Source organism: Mustela nigripes, chromosome 15 (genome assembly GCF_022355385.1).
Source record: "Mustela nigripes isolate SB6536 chromosome 15, MUSNIG.SB6536, whole genome shotgun sequence".
NCBI lineage: Eukaryota > Metazoa > Chordata > Mammalia > Carnivora > Mustelidae > Mustela > Mustela nigripes.
The window spans coordinates 51,781,560-51,807,312 of NC_081571.1; the positions used below are offsets into that span (position 1 = coordinate 51,781,560).

The 25,753-nt window shown below is 38.5% G+C and overlaps 1 protein-coding gene across 2 annotated transcripts in view; it reads right to left on the reverse strand.

Moving 5' to 3' along the window:
- KLF12 (KLF transcription factor 12) overlaps nucleotides 1–25,753 on the reverse strand; it is a 429,124-nt gene that overhangs the window by 226,502 nt on the left and 176,869 nt on the right. For both annotated transcript variants that reach the window (XM_059378144.1, XM_059378145.1), the window contains exon 3: nucleotides 1,155–1,244. In XM_059378144.1, coding sequence (XP_059234127.1) covers nucleotides 1,155–1,244 — 90 coding nt within the window. The remainder of the gene's footprint in view (nucleotides 1–1,154; nucleotides 1,245–25,753) is intronic.

A 25,753-nucleotide genomic window follows, 5' to 3' on the forward strand; every position in this document is an offset into this window, starting at 1 on the left:
CACGTGAATAAAAGAACTTTATACTGTGACACCATTCGCCCTGCCCCGGATTGCTCGGGCCTGGGGAAGTTACCGCAGAAACCCTCTACATGCTACCAGCAGGATTCATGCCCTCGGTTCCTCACAATGAAGTCCCTCTAATCCAGCAGCATCCCAACCCCTTGAGCCCCTCGATTGGGGTCCCACACCAACTCACGCACACAGATTTTTACAAGTGAAATTTAATCGACATTTAAAATGTCTTCTGGTTGCTCACTTATAAAACACGGCCAGTGCTGTGCTGTTTGTGGTTAAGAGATAAGTTAATAAGATTAAGATGAAATATTTACTTAATCCATCCTAGTTCCGGTCACCTGGAGTGCCTCAATGGTGGGGGGTTAGTAACACAGGGAGGCAGCGGGCCCCCGGGCACACGAGCAGTGCTTTCGCACATAAATACGAAACGTGGTCAGCCAAGGCGGCAAGCAGTCACACGGCCTTATTACAATTTCAACTACGAAAGCTACAGATGTTAACAATTACAAAATCACCCATGTCCTTTTAAAAAAGAAATCCAGCTATGCTCTTAAATCTTTGTATTTTCAATTTTCAACCCAATCTTAAGTCTTCATATTTCAATGTTCATGTGTCAATTTTGCTATGTCTTGTTAGCTAAGCCTTCTTTTGCTTTACTCTCACTTCAAACTCACCGACCCGAATTTCGTCAACTGTCGTCTAGTCCTCGTGGTACACAAAAGGGTAAATACAAATGTCAAAAGTGAAACCAACCCGGCAAAGAGGAACATTCCCATACCTGTACCCTGTAACTTCCTAAGAAAGAAGCCATTTTGGCATGGAGGTTATATTCCTATCTTATTTTTTTTTAATAATTCCTCTTTGCTTTGGATTTTTATTAGCTTTTCAAAAACCTTCACTAACTTAAATAAAACCATATGGTTCTTATAAGGTCATTGTGCCTTCCTAGTTTCAGGAAGTTGTCTTTTCCAAGTTAGACATGGCTGAGGCTACAAATGGGCGAGAATCCACCAGCCGCAGATGATCGTGGGTCGAGAGAAACAGCACAGGCCAAGTGAAAGTCAGCAAACGTCAGGATGCTCTGGAAACAACTGCCGCGCTCACGTAGAGAAGAAGGTGGGGCATTGTTGGAAACTTACCCCTTGTTCAGATTCCAAAAGCTCGGTTTTGACTCTGACTGACGGCATCCCATCAAGCATTAACATTCTGTTCTCAAAGGTGTTGATATTCTGAGAGGAAGAAGAGAGAGAGAGAGAGAAAGTCAGCCATAAAGCATTCAAATGAGGACATATGGTAGACTCTTCCTTCATGGTAGTACATTTAGTATTGCTAACCTAATTTTTTTAACAATGAAGTATAATTAAATGAGACTATCAGCATAACCAATTATCCCCCCATTCTGAACTATCATTTGAAATAATGACCATGAAGTTGAATTAATCAGTCTGATTCTCTGACCTCTGGGTTAGAGGTCAGACGATAATAAACTGGAGTAAAGAAACCTTAACATTAATTTATATGGGGCTGGAAAGATTCATCACACTTTTACAGCGGTGGAAAGAAAGAGAAGGATGTTTCTCTCTTCCTTAGCTCCAGAGGTTGCATGTGTGCAGAAATCCACAAAGGAGAAAATAGATAAAAAATGACCATATCCTCACATTATTGTCAAAATCTAAATAATTTTTAAAAACAAGATAATATAATTCTAGACACTGAATTTTAGTATGGCACTTCAGATCAAATGAAAATTTCTATGTATTGACCTCAAACATTTATTTCAAAAACAACTCATATAAATTTTTAAGCTCAAGTCATAACCAAAAAATAAATAACAATTTGTTTTCTATTTTGGTATTTGTTTGGCTGAATTTACCATTTCTTGAAAGGAGAACTTCTACTTATTTCTATAGTGACTCAGTAGAATTTCAAACAATATTTACGAAAAGATTAAATCGAGGTTATTCTCTATTAATTTTCACTGCTTTGGGGATTTTCTAAAGTCAATAACCTATGAAGAGAGTTCAAAAGACACTTATGATTGCTTGCTTCAGGCCAAAATCCTGTTTTAAAACACGTTTAGAATGTCAACCTTCCCTTCCCCTACTGACCAAACTCAGAAACCGAAATGACTAAGTTTGAGTTTTTAGAATGGTTTCTTTGCTCAATCATAGAACGTAAGCACAGGACTCTAAAGTGGTCTCCTCAAAAGAAAAAGAGATCTGTTTCTAAATATTTTGCTTGCCTTTGATGACGAAGATTAATATCATTTCTACACCTTCAGGTTTTTGCCTCTCACATGGTTCCTTTTCTGTCAAGTAGTTAAATAAAAACAACTCCCACTTTGATAAATCATAAATGTTTTTATTACCAAATAATACCAACAGAGTGCAGTATAGTAAAGCTCTAATTATCTCTATTTCTTGCCAATCTTTTTCAAGAAAAATAAGAAATAAAATTTATAGAACCTCTTATCACACATATTTGTTCTGAGACATCAATAAGAAGAAAAGGCAAATTTACTCCAGAGCTAACTAATGAGCATTTAAAAATTCCATGCTACCTAGTCTATTAGGTAATAAAAAGAAGAAAAACTACTGTCAGGTTCTTTTCTTAGAAATGTGCAACAGTATTAAAACTGGCAGGATGCATTTTTTTAAATTTGTGCTTTTGAGTTGTCCATATTTTTTAGGCATTTTGCATCCTAATAGCTTCAAGCAGAAAGAACTGTGGTCTCCCTGGCAAGCTCAGTTAATTTGTTCAAAGCTTTAAATCCTTTCATGGAGGCTGGTGGGTTGTTTACACATCAGGCATGGATCTCAAATCCTAACGTGTCACTTGCTTCCGTGGTTGGAAGCGGCCAGCTTGGCTTGCAACCATCCAGTTTTAAGCAAGCCTTCCTGCAGCCCGCCAGCCCTCCACGCCCCTGCCCTTCCCAGCAGCCAGAAATCTCCCCTAACAAAGCATCCCGTAGGCTGTTTGGTTGGTAGACAATGAAGAATGAGTTGATACTGCTTCCTACCCTGGAGGAGGTCTTGCCCAAAGGAAAGGGGGAAGATGCCTCCCAAAGACAGGGAAAAGACAAAGCGAGGTTCTGGAAAGACAGGTTTAATGAACTGTTGGAATCTGATTAGAGGCTAATGTCCCTTTCAGTGCTCTGTACCAATTTACAGCTGATAGACTTTAACCATTCTCCTCACAGGCTGTGATAAACTCATTAGTTTAAAAAATGCAAGCTAACCAGAGTCTTTGAAGTTAAAAACTGATAAATCATGAAAACCTGACTAGGCCCATGTTCCATTTAGCACATTTAAATATCACTGTATTTTCATGATGTTTTTTATTGTTACTCTTGAATAAGCCTATGTGTGTTAAAGATAGGATGTAGATGTTAGTTTCCTATAAAAGTGGAAAAATAAAACACCTCTTGAGAGTTTTTTTTAAAGAAATTAAGTTTTCCCTCAAAATATTTCTCTTTCCATGATTTTCCAGGATCAGCCACAGCCCCAACTATAATAACACCATGAATAATAGTGTTCACAGCTAAGAAACCAATCCTTAACTATTAAACTCAACTAGTGCAGATTCAATTTATATATACGTCTGAAAGCGATATTATAAATTTATATAAAGCATATTCATCTCTACATTCATGATTCCAACCCTGCTTAGTATAAACATAAGCACTGAGCATCACACCATATTCCGGACCATTCAGGAAAGGGTATGGTTTTATGGAGAACATGGTAATTGTATAGCTTTGAGGACATAGTTCCTGGGATAAAATATGGATTGATTTATCTCCCTAAGCTAAAATCAGATACATACATACAATCTCAGTTGACTGTAAACTTTAAATATGTAATAACCTTTAATAATTCGCAATTGCTGCCAAGCATATCTTGCCATGATCTTAATCAAACCACATTTGCTGTGGAATCAATAGCTCAACTGATTCCCAAGAGGTAAATAAAATTACACCGTCATCAATTTCAGGAACATCGTATTCTTTGTATATTTGGTTGTGATGAACATTTTGATATTATACAACCTTGTATAATTAACATTTGTGTATGTATACATTCATATACACATGTGCACACACGTGTATACACTCGCACTGCGTGCTTCGTATGAATACACTTTATTAATTAAAGCAAAAGGTAACCATTAGCTTATTAGATGGTCGTTGACCAACCACATGTACACTGAATGAGAACAGTACTCTGGACTTTCCTTTTTGCCGAATAAGATTTGGCAACACAGAAGTCTAACTGATGGTAGCTCTCTTAGTCAAAACCAGAACAAGCATAACCTTCAATCAATGATCCTAACATCTCAAAATATTTTAAATGGAATGGCCAGGAAATATAGAGACCGATGTTCAATGATCATCTCATAAAAACAGAATGGGGTGGAACTTCCCCATGGCAACTACTAGAATCTGTCCTCCTATTCCCAAAATGCAAGCCTTTTCTTCACCCTCTTCCTGACTGTGGGTCACCCAGTTCTTTGGAGAAACCATAACTGTTTTATCATAGCCCCCAAACATGTGCTGAAACACAAAAGAGTGAAATTCATCTTGTTTTATACAGGTAAGGACCAACAAACCTAAAAGACTAGAATCAGGCGGAGCCAACAGGTTCGAATATCTATCATTATATAACAAATCACATCGCAGAATAAAAAAAGGCATTTTATTGTTATCTTAATAAAAAACACAATTACATCATATGTGCATATCTATTAAGGACTAGACCTTGTGCTAAGGGATACTCATTTAGTCCTTACAGTAACCCAAGAAGTCAATGCTATATTCTCTGAAGATGAGACATCTGAGATATAAGAAGGTTAAACTGTCTAAGGTCTCAACATTACCAAGGGAGTACAGCTCTGTTCCAAACCAATCCTCTCTCTCCCCATCCGCCACTCTTCCTCCTTCACTCCCCTCCCCTCCCCTCCTCCCTGCCCCACTCACCCCTCCCCATCTCTCTCTCCCCTCTCTCCCTCTCTCAGGAACTCTGGAATCTCCATTAACAGCTCCTCTCAGGACTAAGCTAATTTAGTCAGTGAATTAAATGTGCAAATTCTGGTCACTGGTGAGTATCAACATTTTGGGGAATATCAGTAAGAGGTCAAATAAGCCCATGGTTTCAAAGCTATTTCCTTTTTTCCTTTAAATTAAAGTTTCAACATCTTTTCTTGCCTTGATGAGAGTATGCATCCTATCCTAGAAATACCTCATCATTAATTTAGCAAGTCAACCCATCCTGATTTCAACACCCAGAAAAATCTATGGTAAACTCATCTGCTATCCAGTGTTTTGAAAATATTCATATACCCTTGGTGGCTCATTCAATATTTACACAACAGTTTCATGCACTTGGATGATACAAGAACTTTACCCTCTATGTTTGATACCAAGGAGATACACCTAGGCATCACATTTAATTTATAATTTCTTAGATTAAGTGTAAGAGCGTATTTTCCTAAGCTCACATATCCTCACAATGATCAATCAATCTGGTGCAAGGCGTATGCTTAATCAAAGCACCTCTCATGGTACAAAATAAATATCAGTTCAAACGTACTTTGCCATTTCGTCCCAGACTTTCATCTTTCATTGTTTTGCAGCACGAAAGAGAGGATGTCACACTGATGACCGTATCAGTACAACTAAGAACTCAGCTAGGCCTGCTGGAACTCTCGACTTAAACCCCCTCCAGTGGTTGTAATGAGCCATAAATACATTATTTTGAACTATCTGTCTACAGTCTTAAAAAGACAAAACTCTTCCACAAATTCCTCCCACTGAACCATGGAATTAGTTCTGTCATAAGGACTGGTAAAACTGTACTCGTCACATGGGGACTTCTATTTTCCCCATAGCAAGGATCATTGTTTCCTCTGTTGGCAAGTGCTTAATTACCACAACAATGCAGTTCACACTGAAATTTTAGAAATGTCATCTGAGAGTCCAAGGAACACTCTCCACCCCCGCATTAATACAAAGTGTAACAGAAAGTTAGTGTTATCATTCCTGTTCTGAAGAACTGCACACACTTGGGGGTTGTCCGTTAACCAGATCTCTCCATAAACAGGGAGTGAGGGTCTCTGCTGTGCCAAAGTCACCTCCTTCCATCCACGCCACATCTGTGAACCACAAGGCACTGTGGCCAATATCAGGGGCAAGCCAAAGACAGAAGAACAGGAACCATGTAAAAAAACAAACAAAAACCAAAAAACAATAACAACAACAACAAAACAGAGGACACTGTCATGGCAAGAGAAATGTTCGCCTACCACAGACCACACCCTACAGAGGGAGGACAAAACCTCGGCTCAGCCAGGCAGGTATTAACATTGCAGGGAGAGATCTAACATGTAGGAAGGAGCAGGTGTGGGGTCGCAAGGAGGAGCCAACAAGCAACAAGTTTACAAGACGTCATGTAAAGATAAAAGAATTATTCAGCCATAAAAAGGAAGGAAATCCTGCCGCTTGTAACACCATGGATCAACCTTGAGGATATCATGCTAAGTGAAGTCAGTCAGAAAAAAATAAAAAAATAAATTAAACGATCTTGCTTACACGTGTAATCGTAAAAAACAAACAAACTAACTAACTAAAAGCACCAGGGAGCTCACAGATACAGAGAACAGACTGGTGGTTGCCAGAGGTGGGGTATGTATCCACACATAGCAGGGAAGGTGGTCAAAAGGTACAGACTTTACTTACAAAACAAGTAAGTCACAGGGATGTAACACACAGCATGGTAACTATAGTTAGTACTAACTGTATCGTGTATTCGAAGACTGCTAAAAGAATGGATACTAGGAAAACCATTTCCTATATAATGTGCTGGAGGCTAACTAGACCCACTGTGATCATTTCACAATATATACGAATATCGAATCATTAGCGTTATACACCTGAAACTAACATAATGTTACACGTGAAGTTTATCTCGGTAAATAAATAAAGACCAGAGAAAAGTGAGTTCGGTCCTGGAAAAGGACTCCAGAAAAGACTCTCTACAGGGCTAGTGGAATCTAATTCTGAGGATTTAGCCCCAGCAGAGCCCAGAGCTAGGTAACAGAGCAGACAAGAATTAGAAAGCACGTGCCCAGCCCAAGTCTCCTTCCCCAGGCGCACCCATGCACACAGAAGCCAGGCACCATGAGCCTGGGCACAATGGACAACAGAGCAGACAGGCTCCACACGTGGAAAATTACACTTGCAACACAACCACAGCCTGATCACAGGGATCACAATTTTAAAAATAATAATATTAACAACCATAATAACAATAGCTACCATTTGCTGAGTGTATATGTACTGAGTGTTTTACATTCGTCAAATCATTCATTTGTACATTTACTGATTCATTCCAAAAAAACACTTACTGAGTATCAGGCACTGTTTAGGCACTTAGGGTATTACCAGTGAACAAAAGGGAGAAAGTTTCATAGAGTTTCATTCTAGCCAGTTATTCCCCCTCCCCCTTTTTTTTTACTATGTTCATTTTAGACAAGAAATCCAGGTGCAGAGAGATGAAGTCATCCGCCCGAGATTATGAAAATGGCAAACAGTCTAACTCTGGGGCTAAGTCTACCTTCCACTGGTTTCAGGGATCGAGAGCCTCAAGCGCTGGGTATTCAGACTCTGGCTGCAAACCCTATGGGCCTAGAGCCGCCCAAGCTACTGTGGCTCGCGTTTTCAGGCCTCTGAGATCTGACAAAAGGCTGGAACCAGGGCTGGGCAGGAGCAGCAAGGAAAAAGGCCGGCTGATTAGAGATACACTGAAGGCAAACAGTGCAAAGGTCGTCTAAAGTCCTTTCCCTGCCCTACAGGGTACCACCAACCACGTGTCCCAGGTGCCCCGAACCAGCTACCCAACCCCATTTCATACCATTCTGCTCAGGCTATATTTCAGCCACGTCAAAAATGTCCTCTCCGCTGGGCCTCTGTGTATTCTATTCCATCTTCATATTCATCACTACCTGACAAATCCTTTATTTGCCATTATACTAGAATCTAAGTTCCAGGAAGGACATGACCTTGTCTTCTTGTTCCTAACAGTATCCTTACCTCCAGACTTGTAACTGTATCTAACAGATAGTAATATCTCTGTAAATATTTGTTGGGCTAATGAGAATAATAAATGCAGGCAGATATAAGGCCAATTCGTTCTCCTGGGTCTAACCGACCCAGGTGATACTGATTGTTGACAGATGAGAAGGAGAGCATAAGCACAGTCTTATTAGGGCTATAAAATACCCCACATTTGGGACACCTGGGTGGCTCAGTTGGTTAAGCAGCTGCCTTTGGCTCAGGTCATGATCCCAGCGTCCTGGGATCGAGTCCCACATCGGGCTCCTTGCTCCGCAGGGAGCCTGCTTCTCCCTCTGACTCTTCCTTCCACTCTGTCTGCCTGTGCTCGCTCTCACTCACTCTCTCTCTGACAAATAAATAAATAAAATCTTTAACAAAAAAAAAAAAAAAAAAAAATACCCCACATTTATGGAGAATGGTAGAGGCTGTGGTGTGGCTGGAGCAACTGCTTATTGGAGGAGACACTGGAGAAGAGATCAGGTCAGGTTGCAAAGGGCCTTATGGGTTACAGCACTTCATTAAAAAAACTTTTCTATAGTGCTGCTATATGCTACCTGCTAGGAGCACAAGTGAACAAGGTAGAAAAGCTCCCTACCTCAAGAGCTGGAGGGACCTAGGAAAGAAATGTGTTTGGGCGTCACACAGTATGTGACTGGAAGTTGTGAAGGTCTATTTTGCAAAAACACAGTATGTTTAAGCTTTGTGTTTAGTAAGACAGCACTAGAATTAATTTGGAAGATGCTCCATGAACATACAGGTTTGGATGCAGAAGGAAGGGCCAGTTCATAGGTCACCCCAGTAGCCTAGGGGAGAGGTGGTAAGCTAGACCTAACGCCATGGCAGCAGGAAGAAAGAGGAGGAAGAAAAGTTCAGAGGCAGAATGAACAGCTTTTGATGGTTGACAAGGAGGAGGAAGAATGGTGATAAAACATAGCCAGAGGGAGTGTCGAGGATGGCACTAATCTTTCCAGACTGTCCACAAAGGTTGAGGCAGGAAACATAATAGGAAAAGCCACCATGTCATATAGTCCTCCAACATCTCTCTCTCTTTTTTTTTTTTTTTTTAAGATTTCATCCATTTATTTGACAGAGAGAGATCACAAGTAGGCAGAGAGGCAGGCAGAGAGAGAGGAAGGGAAGCAGGCTCCCTGCCGAGCAGAAAGCCCGATCGGGGCTCAATCCCAGGACCCTGGGATCATGACCCAAGCCGAAGGCAGAGGCCTTAACCCACTGAGCCACCCAGGCACCCCGAGTCGTCCAATATCTCTTAAAGGACCTACTCTAGGACATCTGGGTGGCTCAGTTACTTAAGGGACTGCCTTCAGCTCAGATCATGATCCTGGAGTCTCAGGATCGAGTACTGGATCAGGCTCCCTGCTTAGCAGGGAGTCTGCTTCTCCCTCTGACCCTCACCCCACTCATGTTCTCTCTCTCAAATAAATAAATAAAATCTTAAAAAAAAAAAAAAAAGGAACTACTCTACTCTGGATTACATGAATATTTGGGTATATCATTAATTCCAATATATTTTTGTATACACAAGATGTGTGACACACAGAGGTAGATTTTCCTTAAGCAGAGTGTGTTCAAATCTTCTGAGAGATACATAAAGTCAAATGTATCCAAACTTGGAAACACAGGTTTGGTTGAAATAAAGCAAACATACATAAGTCATTTTATTAGCTATGTATTCAAGACAAGAACTGACTCTGCTTTTACTAACACTGTCTCTGCAGGATTTGTAATGTTTTACAGACTTCTGCAATAATTGAAACTTACAAAAAAAAAAAAAAAAGAAGGAAGAGGAGGAGGAGGAAGGAAGGGAAGACGGAAGGGAGGGAGGGAGGAACAGATATATGCCAAAGTACAAGTTTAAAAGGACTGTACGTGAACATACTCATCAGTCATTTACCCTTTATGAAAATCGTGTGGATAATAATGAAAACACATTCAGAGCACTGAATGGCTTATGTAATGAAATGACAACACGGGTCTTCTGTGCCTAGAGAAAATTAAGATGACTATCAAATATTAAGTCATTTATTTTCTGTAGGAAACAAAGGAAATGACTATTGACCTATATTTCTACCTTTCCTGGTCTACAATGATGTTAAACGGTTCCTTATCAAATCCAAATGGATTATCTTACTACAACATGGGCTTGTTGAGAGTTTGTCTCCTGCACAGTCTGCAGAAATAGCACTGAGGAGTTGGGAATAAGTAAAAGAACTTCGAGGAGAATTAAAAATCCAAGTTAATTTTTTTTTTTTTTAATTTTGACTATTCTGATGAAAACAAAAGACAAAAGCTCGACCTTAAGGTTCTCCTCCATAGCCAGAAAGGCATGTAAGCTGCAAACAAGTAAACTAAGTTTATATTAAGATATAAACTAGGTTTATATTAAGATTCTATACCAAATATCATATTATATTCTTTGAAAACCCTAAGCATGATATCGGTTTTTAATGCATGTTTCAAAAAAGTAAAGGTAGTAAAAGATGATTTTTACAGGTTATTTCATCCAAGAAGGATTGTTAACGCCTGGAAAAGCACTACATAATGTTTGTCGTATGGTTGAAAATGTAACAAAAGTGATTGTTATTAAAAGATTCTATTGACGATGACGAAGCTGCAATAGTTGGCATTGTCTGGACAGCCATGTCAGACAGGTCACAAAGTGGCCATGCATATCCTGTCCCTTTTTCCCTCAATACTCTGGATCGTGCGGATGCAGTGAGGACATTACTGGTTGGCTGCCAAATGCACAGGCTCGACAAAATGTTATCTTTCAATTTCCAAGTATATTCACCTCTAGCTATGACTTTTCCAGATTCCCCGAATGATGTCTTCAGGTGTCATAATTAAATTTTATGTATCATCCAAATCCCAAGCTAAGTCAACATTTCTATTGGCAATGCTGTTACATATCCACTTTCATTTCTTTCCAATACCATCTCCAAGAATTCAAACTACCTGATCTTTAACCTTTTAAAAGCACTCTATGTCCACATCTCTGCTTTTTTCCGTACATTTTTATAATTGCACAGAAGTGTAAGTAGGAATAGAATACTGTCTAACATGGGCTCAGTAAAATACACTTCCTGGGTTACACTCAACACATATTTGTTTGGTGTATAACCTTCTTAGGGTTTCAGTTTTCTTATCTGTAAAGTGCAGATAACTTCCTACTTCACAGAATTGTTTTAAGATTTCAATGAGATATGGAAAGAACCTAGATGTCCATCAACAGATGAATGGATCAAGAAGATGTGGTATATATACACAATGGAATACTATGCAGCCATCAAAAGAAATGAAATCTTGCCATTTGCGACAACATGGATGGAACTAGAGCGTATCATGCTTAGCAAAATAAGTCAAGCAGAGAAAGACAACTATCATATGATCTCCCTGATATGAGGAAGTGGTGATGCAACATGGGGGCTTAAGTGGGTAGGAGAAGAATCAATGAAACAAGATGGGATTGGGAGGGAGACAAACCATAAGTGACTCTTAATCTCACAAAACAAACTGAGGGTTGCTGGGGGGAGGGGGTTTGGGAGAAGGGGGTGGGATTATGGACATTGGGGAGGGTATGTGCTTTGGTGAGTGCTGTGAAGTGTGTAAACCTGGCGATTCACAGACCTGTACCCCTGGGGATAAAAATATATGTTTATAAAAAATAAAAAATTAATTTAAAAAAAAAAGATTTCAATGAGATAATGCATACCAAGTGTTTCAGTACTTTTTAAGTCTTTTATGTTAAGAGCTATATTAAAGAATTTTAATTAGTAGTAATACTATTTTGCCATTCTATTAAACTTACTGTTAATAGTGAATGTTCTAATCTGATTTTTGTTTGACTCTGAAGAACCACTGAGGTTTATGTGTTAGATTCTATGAACTATCATTAAGTGGAATGGAAGGGGCACTTGGGTGGCTCAATGTCTGCCTTGCCTCAGGTCATGATTCCAGGATCCTGGGATGGAGCTCCACATTGGGCTCCCTTCCCATGGGGGCGGGTGCTGCTGTTTCCCTCTCCCCCTGCTTGTGTTGTTGTGTGTGCTCTCTCTCAATCTGGGCCAAATAAATAAATAAAATCTTTAAAAAAAAAAAGTAGAATGGAAATGGTAGATTTGTTAAAAAAAATACTGATGATGGGAACTGAAGGAAGACTGAGCTACACAATTAAAATTTCTCAGGAAAAATGGCAAGAATGAACTATGCTGTCTGTTTAAAACTGTAAGGCTGCACACCAATTACATACAGACATGACCTGCCTCTCCCCCGGCATCCCAGGGAGGGCGTTTAACATCTCTAACTACTAGGTGCAACCTTGAAGTGTCTGACAGCCCTTCCGAGCAACCACGAGCTATTTGATTCAATGCTAAAAACCCTTTACTTCTGATTCTCCTTCATATGATTGCCCAGAGATATACTGTCTTAAAGAAAAACACTACTATAACATATCTAACATGCATGTTACTAGAGAAGATATCTACAGAGGAGCCTGCAATTCGAAAGGCAGAAAACTTGAAAAATTCGGGGGGGGGGGAAGGGGACAAAAGAACAACAGAGAAGATAAAATAAATCCAAACGGCTAACAATTTGCATATTTAGGGCAGGAGGAAGCCAGTGACAGGAACACCTCCACGTCCCCAACCAAGCTGCCGTCATTCGTCCTTCCCCGTCGGCACTTGCTCATTTTATCAACCACGCTTTTCCCATCTCAGACTTTCTATAAGGTATGTGTTTCTGCACATGTGTAAGTAAACTAAATCCAGGGCTAATTTTTTCCCTTTTCTCAAATTCTAAAATGTAACACAATGAAAGTTAGAAAAGAAACAAAATATATTCAACAGAAATCTGAAGTACACGTTTTTATTAAGGAATTCTATAACGGCACAGCATTGACTCAGGCCTTGTAACTTCCTGCTAGCCAATTCATAAATCTGACCCATAAAAATAGAAACAGTGTAATTTTGAAACTGTGTAACTTATGGTACCCCCGAAGTTGCTTTTACCTTTTGTTCTGCTGCTTAAGACTGAATATGGATAAAATAAATGTTGCTTATAAAGAGAGTAAATATGCCCCCTTAGGAAGTCCAATGCCATGACTCAAATATTCTTTCAGACCTGGGCTTTTCACCATCTGCAATATGGACATTTAGACCAGATACATCATTGTGGCTGGGGCTCCCCTGTGCACTGTAAGACGTACAACAGCATCCCTGCCTTCTAGCACTGGATCCCGGTAGCCCTCTCTCACCCCCACAGCTGCACTAATCAGAAATTATCAAATGTCAAAGGGAAGGGGATGGTGAGAGGAGGAAGGTGTGCCCACTTAAGAAACACTAGTTTTGTAATTACTGATATTATGAACTCATTAGGAAAGAATTTTAATTTTATGTTGAATTTTATTACCCAATAATATAAACACTACCTCAATATTAGAAGAAAATAACATCCGGTATAAAGAATATTTATAGTTTACTTTAAAATACACTCACTGGGAAATCAGCAACATTTTATAAGATGGTTTTCTTATTTTGTTTAAATTCCTTCTAGACCCCTTTCTGTGTATCCAAATTTCCCCACTAAACAAATGCAAAGATCCAGGCAAAGAGCTGTGAATTTCCTCATCCTGTGAGGATTTCAATAGTAATATAGCAATTTCAGGAAGCTCTCCTGACCCATTCTTGGACATGGCCACTGAGAATCGACCCATGCAGCCTCGAAAATCCCCAAAGTAAGAAACTGTAACTATCCAAACACATATGGCAATCCAACTTTCAATGAGAAACTAGAAGACAAGAGTTTTAATTCTTAGCTATACATCTGATTTACTGGATGATGTTTTATACTTCACTTTTCTTCATAGAAACCAGGACTCTAAGGTCAAAAGGATACCTTAGAAAATCTGACCGCATCTTAAACAAAAGAAGTCAGATAAAAAGAATCATAAACTGGGGCACCTGGGTGGCTCAGTGGGTTAATACAAAAGTAAACCTTCTAACTCTAGAAGTCCCTCTATCCAAAAAAAAAAAAAAAAAAGTTTGAAAAGACAAGTTTATCCATTTACTCACACTTAATTTTTGGTTAACATTTGAAATCGGCAAGTATAATACAATACATCTAACATTTCTTTTCATTAAACTGGAAAGCAACATGCAAAAGAAAGAAACTGGACCACTTTCTTATACCATACATGAAAATAAATTCAAAATGGATTAAAGACCTAAAGATGAGACCTGAAACCATAAAAATCCTAGAGAAGAACATAGACAGTAACCTGTTTGACATTGGCCACAGCAACATTTTTCTACATAGGTCTCCTACGGCAAGGGATACGAAAGCAAAAATAAACTATTGGGACTACACCAAAATAAAAACCTTTTAGGGATGCCTGGGTGGCTCAGTGGGTTAAAGCCTCTGCCATTGGCTCAGGCCATGATCCCAGGGTCCTGGGATCGAGCCCCACATCGGGCTCTCTGCTCAGCAGGGAGCCTGCCTCCCCCTGTCTCTCTGCCTGCCTCTCTGCCTACTTGTGATCTCTCTCTCTGTCGAATAAATAAATAAAATCTTCTTTAAAAAAATCATAAATTAAGTCTATTAGTACATAATGATTAAAAGCGACTTATAAAGGAGCTAAAGCACCTGCCTCCTTAGCGCAGAAGGCAGCGCGTCAGTCTCATAAAGGAGCTAAAGCATTATATATGGTCATATATTACATATGTGGTTATGTACTATATACATGTATCATGTAATATATTTAAATATTACATAATTAGAAAGTATGATTATTTAAATTAAATATAAAGAGATTTGCTTTAGGAGCATTATTTTTCAACACAGTATTGGATAAACCAGATCTTTAAAATCAAACATATTGCTGCTGTGCTTTAAGAGAGCAAAACATGGTAAAGTTTATCTTGCTCGTAAGTACATGGTTTATTCCTAAAGATCAGAGCACTATGAACCATCATCACCTTTTGAATGCTATAAAATTGTAAGAACAAGAGCCTCAAATACCATAAAATGCAATTTTCTCTTTCACATTAACTTAAAAGTTTACTAAATTCTTAAAAAAAAAAAAAAATACTGAGAACACACAAATAGAGGAGAAACCCCAAGGCCTATGAGCATCTTGGTAAAAACAATGACAGCAGATGATATTTCAGAGAAATCACCGAACAAGCACATATATAAGTATGTATAACACCACACTGCTTACAGTATTTAAAAAAAAAATTTTTTTAAAGTGAATCAATCTAAATGCTGGACAACAGGAAATTAGTTGAATGGATTATGGGACATAAAAACCACTGAATAATATTTATTCATTAAATTTATGATATGTGCCTTTTGTGTTGAAGGAGATGAATGATCATAATTAGTGAAAAAAGACAGGACAGGAGAATACGTTGCCATACGGTTAAAAACAATGCTCAGAACAAAGAGAGTGTGAAAGAGATGAAGAGAAGAGGAGGGAAAGGGACCGAGTGGGAGACGGACAGAATAAAACTAAAAGGATGCACATTCAAAATTACAGGTGACAGAACGTGGAGTCATGTTTTTCATTTTTGCTTTGACAAATGTTCTCACTTCTCATGAATTTCACAGATTATCTGTGTAATTAAAAGAAATATTTGGGTGTTAACCTTTTGAGATAAAAAAGAACCAAACAGATTAAAAGGAAAACAGAGGAGAGAAATCAACATTTTTAGCTAGATCCCCTCATAGAGTATAAAAGGGTCACCTTGCTTCTCTAACCAGGACAGTGCACGCACGCACACACACACAGAGCCACGGGTATATTCATGCTACCGATAAAATTTAACTACTACAAATCTAAAAACTATGTAGATGAAATTGAAAGTAACTTACTAAGTTATATTTATAATTGATGCACTGAATCCTGTTACATTGCTTCACGCGGGCTATCAATTGTCTGCATATATTTTCATTACCCACAGATCTGTGATATATTGGTATTCAATCTGCAAATTATGTTCTAGGCAATTCCATGACTATAGAAAAATGGGCACATGATACTATTACCTTATGCTAAGAGTTTAGCACCCTGAGAAAAGAAGCTATGGGCCAAAGACTTTTTTTTTTTAACTACATAGAGCAGCAGAGAGTATATTTTAAAAGGTTTTAGTCTTTGGAAAAATCAATCTTTTCTGTTCTTCTGTGAAAAACCATAGGAGCAAAAAGATTTACATTCCTCAGATTTTTAAACAAAATATACTATCTTGTAATAACCATGGACAATTACATTCTGCCCATTGTGCAGATTTCTGATTACGTAACAATCCTGGAATTGTTATTTGAGGAAATTCCTAGAGAGTGAAGAGGACAAGAACTGGATTCTTAGTGTTGCATTTTTGGAAGAACTGAGAGTATCCTCAGGGAATTTCAGTTTCTAGTCCACCCCGTAACAAGTCTAAAGTGACCAACTATCATACCAGTAAAAGGCCAAGTAAACAAAAATCACAACTTTTGTTAGCTCCATCTGAGAAATGAGGTTGTAAGGCAAACTGCCGCCCTAAAAAGTAGAGAGAAAGACAAAAGGATATAGAAAACCACAACTTGCCAGAACAAAGATCCTTGAACAAAAACTTTTGTGGGGACCAGCGCTGGAGAAGACAACCCCGAACGGCAATTAAAGAGTGGCTGGAGGCACGCGGTGGACAGCCTGAGTCAGAGCTCCAGGGGAATGCAGTTATGTGGGGTCCCCACATTTTTGTGAGTTTTATCCGTAGGAGCTGTACCATATCCTTACAGTGACTATGAGAGAAAAATCCCCTCACTATCACCAGAGGGAGGATTTCCGTGTGAAATATGCCAGACCACTGAGTTCTTCTCAACGAGGCCAGTCCTTGGGAAAAATTCTTACCAGAGCCTTACCTGCTAGGGTCTCATCTGCACCGTCCCTACTGCAGGAAGGGAAATAACATACCTCCAGTCCCCACCAGCCACCCTGTTCATGTAAGAGGGGAGCGGCGGGGGAGTGAGACGCACCGGGGAAGTTCAAAGTCAAGAGGCATAGTTTCACCAAAAGACTGAGACCTGACCATAGAACTACAAAACACGTCTTTTCTCCCCATACCTTACCATTACTAAAAGCTTATTTACTGGAGTTCATTTATCTCTCTTTCTACAAAAAATTCAAGGCATACTAAAAAGCAATTTGAAGACAATGAACAAATATCGAACCAGAGTCAGATATGGCAGGAATGCTGAAATAATCAGATCAGAAAATTTAAAACTATGCTTAATATGCTAAGGGGTTTAATTTAAAAAAAAGAAGAAGAAGAAGAAAATAGACAACATGCAAGAACAAGCGGATAACAGAAGCAGAGAAAGGGAAATTCTAAAAAAGATGCAAAAAGAAATGCTAGTGATCAAAAACACTATGTAACAGAAATGAACAATCCTCTGGATGGGCTAATACGAGGAAGAGGAAGGAGGAATCTGACATACTTTGATATTATAAGGCATTCAAGCTACCCATGAAGCAGAACAGTATTATTTAAAAGGGGACTTGGATTAATTGTAAATGTACATTGAAAACTCTAGGACAACCACTATAATAATTTAAAAAGAAATCTGATATGCTAAGAAAGGAGAGAAAATGCAATTATATATAATGTTCAGTTAAGACCACAAAAGCTAGAAAAACTGTGGCAGACAAAAACGGGAACGAAGAACCACGGCAACAATGGTAAAAGAAAATACTCACCAACATGGTGAGTATTTATCCAACTACATACGTAATTATTTTACACATTAGTGGTCTAAATATACCAATAAAAAGAACAGAGGGGCACTGAGTGGTTCAGTTGGTAAACCATCTGCCTTTGGCTCAGGTCATGATTCCGGATTCCCAGGATCAAGCCCCACATCAGGCTCCCTGATCACCGGGGAGTCTGCTTCTCTCTCTGCCTTTCACCCTGTTCATGCTCTCTCTCTCTCTTTCCCTTTCTAATAAATAAATTAAAACATTAAAAAAAAAAAAAAAAGGACAGATAATGTCAGTGTGGATCAAAAAATAAGGCCTTGCTATATGTTGCCTATAGGAAACCCAGTTTAAATATAAAAACATATGTTTGTTAAAAGTAAAGGGACAGAAAAATATATACCATGCTAACACTAATTAAAAGAACAGAGCAGTATCTATTATTTCAAATAGATCAGAGTTTAAAGCAAGGAGAGTTATCAGGGATAAAGAAAGATATTACGTAACAATAAAGGACGAAATACTCCAAAAAGACATGAAGATCCTTAATATGTTTGTGTCTAGCAACAGAACATCACAATGTATATGGCAAATACACAAACAGAACTTCAAGGAGAAATAAGTGAATCCACTATTACAGATGGAAACTTGAACACATTTCTATCCTAAATGGACAGACCCAGCTGGCAGCAAACCAGCAAGGACAGAGTTGAACTCAACAGCACCATCAATCAACTGGATATAACTCACTTCTATAGATTCATCCAACAACAAGGGAATTACACATTCTTTTCAAGTCTGAATTCACCAAGACAGACCACATTCTGAGCTATCAAGCACACCTTAATTAATTTAAAAGAATAGAAATCATATAATATGTGCCCTCAAATTACACTGGAATTAAAGTAGAAATCAGTAACAGAGCTGGAAAATTTCAAAATACTGGGGAGATAACACACTTTCAAATAACAAATGGGTTAAAAAAGAAATCTCAGGAGAAATTTAAAAGTATTTTGAACCAAATAACAATAAAAACCAAATAACAATAAACTAAATAATAATGAAAATACAACCTATGAAAATTTGTGGGATGCCAAGAAAGTACTTAGAAGGAAAAGCAAAAGTAGTAAGTACAGGGAAATTTATAGCATTGAATATATATATACATATATATATATATATATATATATATATATATGAAATATCTAAAGTCAATAATCTAACATTACACCTTAGGAAACTAGGAAAAGAAGAGCAAATTCATCCAAAGGAAGAAAGAAAAGAAATAATAAAAATTAGAGCAGAAACCAATGTGAAAACAAGAAATCAATAGGGAAAAAAAAATCAACAAAACCAAAAACTGGTTCTTTGACATGATCAATAAAATCAATAAGCCTAGCCAGGCTAACTAAGAAAAAAAGAGAAGAAGTAAATTAATAATACCAGAAAAAATAGAGGGGATATCATCAGAGACCCTATGGATGATAAAAGGATAAAAGAACACTATGAGCAACTGTATGCCCCAAAATTTGATAACCCAGTTGAAACAGATCAGAACCTTAAAAGATACAATCTACCAAAATGAACAAAAGAAGAAATCGGTTCCCTGGTGCTAGTAATACATTATATGTTAATTAAAAATTCTTTTTTAATGAGAAAATATTTTAAAAAGGAGAAATAAGTTATGTGGGGGCGCCTGGGTGGCTCAGTGGATTAAGCCGCTGCCTTCGGCTCAGGTCATGATCTCAGGGTCTTGGGATCGAGTCCCGCATCGGGCTCTCTGCTCAGCAGGGAACCTGCTTCCCCCTCTCTCTCTCTCTGGCTGCCTCTCTGTCTACTTGTGATTTCTGTCAAATAAATAAATCTTTAAAAAAAAAAAAAAGAAATAAGTTATGTGAATAGCATGTATATAGTAAAGAAATTGAGTCAACAATTAATAACCTTCCAAAGCAAAAGCACCAGGTACAGGGGTACCTGGGTGGCTCAGTCGGTTAAGTATCCGACTCGGTTTTGGCTCGGTTCTGATCTCAGCGTCGTGGGATTGCACCCCACAAGCATGGAGCCTACTTAGGATTCTCTCTCCTCTCTCCCTCTGCCCTTCCCCCACAATATCTCTCTCTCTCTCTCTCTCTCTCTCTCTCTCACACACACACACACACACACACAAATAGCACAAGTACAGATGAGTTCATTGGTGACTGGCTGATTCTACCAAACATTTAAAGATGAAATTATATCACTCTACCATCTCTTCCAGAAGACATAAGCATAGGAAACACTTCCTAACTCATTATATGAGGCCAGTATTAACATATTACCAAAATCAGACAAAGACATTTTAAGAAACTACAAACCAATCTCTCTCATTAACACTGATGAAAAAATTCTCACAAATATTAGCAAAAAAGATGCAAGAATATATAAGCAGAATTATACACTACAGACAAGTGCGATTTATCCAAGGTATGTAAGGTTGATTCAACATCAGAAAATCAATTAGTATAATCCCTCCCTTTCAAAGGCTAAAGTGGAAAAAAAGTCACATGATCCTATAAATACATGCAAACATTTGACAAAATCCAACATCCATTCATGATAAAAACTCTCTGTAAACTAGGATTAGAGAGGAACCTTCTCAACCTGACAAAGAGTATTTGTGATGGCTAATTTTATACGCCATCCTGACTTAGCTAAAGCATGCGAGATAGCAGGTAAAACATTATTTCTGGGTGTGTCTGTGAGAATCGTTCCAGAAGAGATCAGCATTTGAATTAGTAGACTGGATAAAGAGGACCCATCCTCATCTATGTGGGCAGGAATCAAGCACCTACTGAGGGTCCAGACAGAACAGAAAAGCAAGAGTGCAAATTCTCTATTTCTCTTCTTGAGTTGGGGCATCCACCTTCTACTGTCCTCAGACACCAGAGCTCCTGGTTACTCAGCCTTTGGATGCAAGGCCTTGCAGTGGGTTCTCAGCCCTTCCATCTTAGACTAAATTATACCACCAGTTTTCTTATTTTTTTGTTTAAGATTTTATTTATTTAACAGAGAAAGTATAAGTAGGCAGAACAGCAGATGGAGAAGCATGTCTCCGCTGAGCAGGGAGCCCGATGCAGAGTTCAATACCAGGACCTTAGAATCTTGACCTGAGCCAAAGGCAGATGCTTAACTGACTGAGCCACCCAGGCGTCCTTCCACCAGCTTTCTTAGTTTTCCAGCTTGTAGATGAAATCTTGTTGTGTATCTTATCCTCCCATAATCATGTGAACCAATTCTCATTATATCTTTATGTTTTATTTCTGTCAAGAATCCTAAGCAATATATACATCTACAAAAGACCTATAGCTGACATCATGCTTAAGTGGGAGGTTTCCACTAAGATCAAAACAAGGCAAGAATGTAAGCTCTCATCATTGCATCATTGGAAGACCTAGTTAATGCACTAAGACAAGAAAAGGAAATAAAAGATATACAGATTAGGAAGGAATAAACAAAACTGTCTTTGGTTGCAAATAACATGATCACTTATTTTTTAAAAATCCAAAATAGTAATGAGTGTCTATTGCACGGTTGTAAGATACAAGGGTAGTATATAAAAGTCAATCACTTGCCTATATACCAGCAATGAACAAGTGAATTTGAATCTAAAACAGAGCACCATTTAAATCTACTGATTCAGGGGCATCTGCGTGGGTCAGTCGGTTAAGTGTCTGCCTTCAGCTCAGGTCATGATTCCAGGGTCCTGGGATTGAGCCCCTCAAGGGGCTCCCCCCTAGTTCTCCCTCCCCCTCTCCCCCTGCTTGTGTTTTCTCTCTGGGTGTGTCTCTCTGTCAGATAAATAAAATCTTTTAAAAAAAAAATAAATAAAATACATAAATCTATTGATTCAAATGCTAATCTCTGGCACAAAAACAGTCTTTTCAACAAATGGTTCTGAAGCAAATTGACAGCCCCGTTGGAAAAAAAAAAAAAAAAAGAGAGAGAGAGAGAGAGAATCTACACATAGAACCACAGACCTTATGCCCGTCACAAAAACTACCTCAAAGTGGCTCACAGACCTACATGTAAAATACATGACTATAAAACTCCTAGGAGGTAAGAGAAAACCCAGATGACCTTGGTATGGAGATAACTTTATAAATACAACATTAAATGCATGACCCATGAAAGAAGTATTTCTTTAGCTAGACTTCATTAAGTCTCATTCAAGAGAATGAAAACAGAAACCACAGACTAGGGAAAAGTATGCAGGAGAAAAAGACATCTGATACAGGACTGTTATCTAAAACATACAAAGAATTCTTAAAATTCAACAATAAGAAAACAAGCAACCTGATTAAAAAATGGATATAAGACATTAAAAGATACCTCACCCAAGAAGATATATGGATGTCAAATAAGCATATAAAAAGTTGTTCAATATCATATGTCATTAGAGGATTGCAAATTGAAACAATGAGATGCTACATCTGCTAGACTGGCCAAAATCTAAAACAGTGACAATATCAAATGCTGAAAAGGATGCAGTGGAGCCACATGAACTCTCATTCTTTAATGGGCTGGAATGCAAAATGGTACAGCCACTTTGAATACAGTTTGACAATTTCTTACAAAACTAAATGAACTCTTACTATATCACCCAGAATCCACACTCCTTGGAATTTATTTAAATGAACTGAATATGTACATTCACACAAAAACCTACAAAGGGATGTTTATGGTGGTGTTAACTCATAACTGCCAAAACATGAAAGCTGCTAAGATAGCCTTTGGTAGGTGAATGTATAAATTATAGTGTATCTCAACAACTGAATATAATCAATGCTAAAAAGAAATAAGCTGTAAAGCCATGAAATGACATGGAAGAAATGTAAATGTGTATCACTGAGTGGAAGAGCCCTATCCAAAAAGGCTACCCACACTGCATGGTTCCAACTACATGACGTTCCAGAAAAAGTAAAATTATGGAAACAGTAAAAAAGGAGGAATGGTTTCTAGAGGTTAAAGGGGAGTGAAGGATAAATAGGAAGAGCAAAGAGGATTTTTAGGGCAGCAAAACTATTCTATACAGAAGTACAATGGTCAGTGTTGCTGTGAGTCTGAAACTGCCCTAAAAATAAAGTTAATTTTTATAAATTCTGTTGTACAAATTCCACTTTTTAATTTAAAAAAAGAATATATTCTTTAGAGCAGCTTCCAAAAAAGCAGTTAAAAAATAAATGGACAGGGGCACCTGGGTGGCAGTGGGTTAAGCCTCTACCTTCAGCTCATGTCATGATCTCAGGGTTCTGGAATTGAGTCCCACATGGGGCTCTCTACTCCACGGGGAGCTTGCTTCCCCCCCCTCTGCCTGCCTCTCTGTCTGCTTGTGATCTCTGTCACATAAATAAATAAAATCTTAATAAATAAATAAATGGACAATTCAAGAATGTACTCTTACTTTATTCAGTGGACATCAGAAATAGCATCTAGACATACACAAGAAGGCTAAGTCCTAAAAGCAACCACTATTGCCAAGTCTATGAAACTATCAAAAGAAGCAACATGCTATCCCAAGACTTTTGAAGAGACTGACCAGTTTCCCACACTGTTTATTATTTGAACATACTTACAACAGTGATTCAAATGTTATTCTATTATCCAACATTAACAATAACACTTTGTCAAGACCAATAGAAGGGATCGGCTAATAATCTTAAATACCAGGCAACAAGGGAAATACATCATTCTGTATTTAATCATTTTTCTCCTAGCAGTAAAGAAAATTGTCACTCAATGTACTTGATATATATAAGACTAAAATACAGTTAAATAAGGCAATAAAAGTTATTTTATGCCAGAAGATATCAGAAGGATATGGGTATATGTATATGTGCCTGTGTGTGTTTATATATGTTATATCTGTTATATTGATTAGCATGTTGCTGAAAAATGTCTAATGGGAAAAACAATCGCAGGTTTTGTGTCACAGCACTCTGCCTTGCCTAACCTTAACTTTTCAATCTGTTTCCAACTTTTTTAAAGATTTTTTATCTATTCGAGAAACAGAATGAGTGAGAGAAGCACAGTACCAGTGGGGGGAAGGGCAGTGATGGGAGACAGAGAGAGAAGCAGGGAGCCAAACGTCGGGCTCGATCCCAGGATCTGAGCGGAAGGCAGATGCCCAACCAACTGAGCCACCCAGGCGCTTCTCCATTTCCAATTATACAGTACATTATATGAATATCAACAAAGTAGTTTTCAGTAGTAAGTCTTCCTACTTTCAACAAACAATACAGGTTGTTCAACAACGTTTTTGGAACGTTTCTATCAATCATCCATCTTTGAAATTAAAAAGTAGTCAACAAAATAATTCCATTTCTCAATATGGAAAAGTCTTGTGGTGAGGTAGTACTTGGTGTGATGCAGCAACATTAATAAACAAACTTTTCATTGTCAAATACCTGACAGGGCAAACTTTCGTACTGTGACGGAAAATAAGAGACAACATACAATGCAATTAGAGTTGTCTAAATGTAATCACTTGGTACTAAATTTACATTTCTTCAAGCTATTAGTTTTTAAATAAGAAACCATGTACAACTTCAATGCTCAGATCTGGTGCAAAGATCCAGGAGGGCTGGCAGAGAGACCGCACCTCTTACTGACACGCCGGAGGTAAAACCTAGCACTCAACCATTACGAAGAGAAACCTAAGCAGTCACAGCTTCTGCTGCTCAATGCGTGGGCCTAGTTTTACAATTTATTCCCAGAGAAGCCAACAAATACAGAAACTAACTTGATAGGGTAGACAGATCCTTCCTAAAGTACTGTTACAAATACCTAAGGTCTCGTTTAGATCATTTGGAATCTTCCATCCAGAAGTCAGACAATGAGAAAGAGATCCATGCTATGGCATAACTTTTAAGAGGAAACCGAGCTGTTTGGTACTTTTTCACACCTACATGAATTGCCGCCAAGGCTGCACAGAAATCCAGTCTGCAAGGAAACACAAATGGGAATAAGCAGGCGCCTGGCACAGCAAGCAGCTCGCCATCGGCTCTGACCCGGGACTGACGGTCCCTGCTCTCTGTTCACAGGTCAGTTCACAGAACACAGGAGTACAAAACCAAGCCTAGCTGGGCCTTTTTTCCGGGGCAAAAGAGCACTGAGGATGGCAAAACCACACTAGAACTTCAGAACCCCTCGATGAGAATCTAGTTCTAGTATACAACCAAAAATGTTTTAGATCTCTCAATTCTCCCAAACTAGTATCAGAGTAATCTATAAGATGCGGGGTACAGATGCTCAGACACGTGAATGATGATCTGAACCTAAAGTACAAAATTTCAGGGAAGCCAAAGGCCAAAAGAGGGTCTGTAAGCAGTGTTCTGACATTATCGGACATACAGAACAAGGGGGCAGATTTACTGCATTGTGGGGTGACCAGACAAGGCTGGACATGGCAGCCAATCCCAAAGGCCCAAGGGATAGATGTGCCAGCACACCTGTAACCCATCTGCAGGCCATCGCTGCCACTTGATAGAGGGTCAGTCGAAAGGCTTGGCCTTAGGATCGAACACCTTCGATGTGACAAGGTCACAAGCAAAACTGCCACAACGAGCAGTGCTGTGAATCAAAGCACTCTCACCATCTTCATGCTTTAGGATGTAAGTGCTGCCACCATTATAAGGACACTTTTCTAAAACAATAAAGCTCTTACATATTTACCTCAGATGGAAGAATCTTCAGGGGAAGAGATTTACCGGCAAGTCTCCATAAGAAATTTTATATTTTAGAAGCACACTGCATTCTTCACACAATTTAGAAAGTGTATTCATTTGATTTTTTTTTTTTTTTGGTCTTTTAAAGATTCATTCATTTATTTGAGAGAAAGAAAGAAA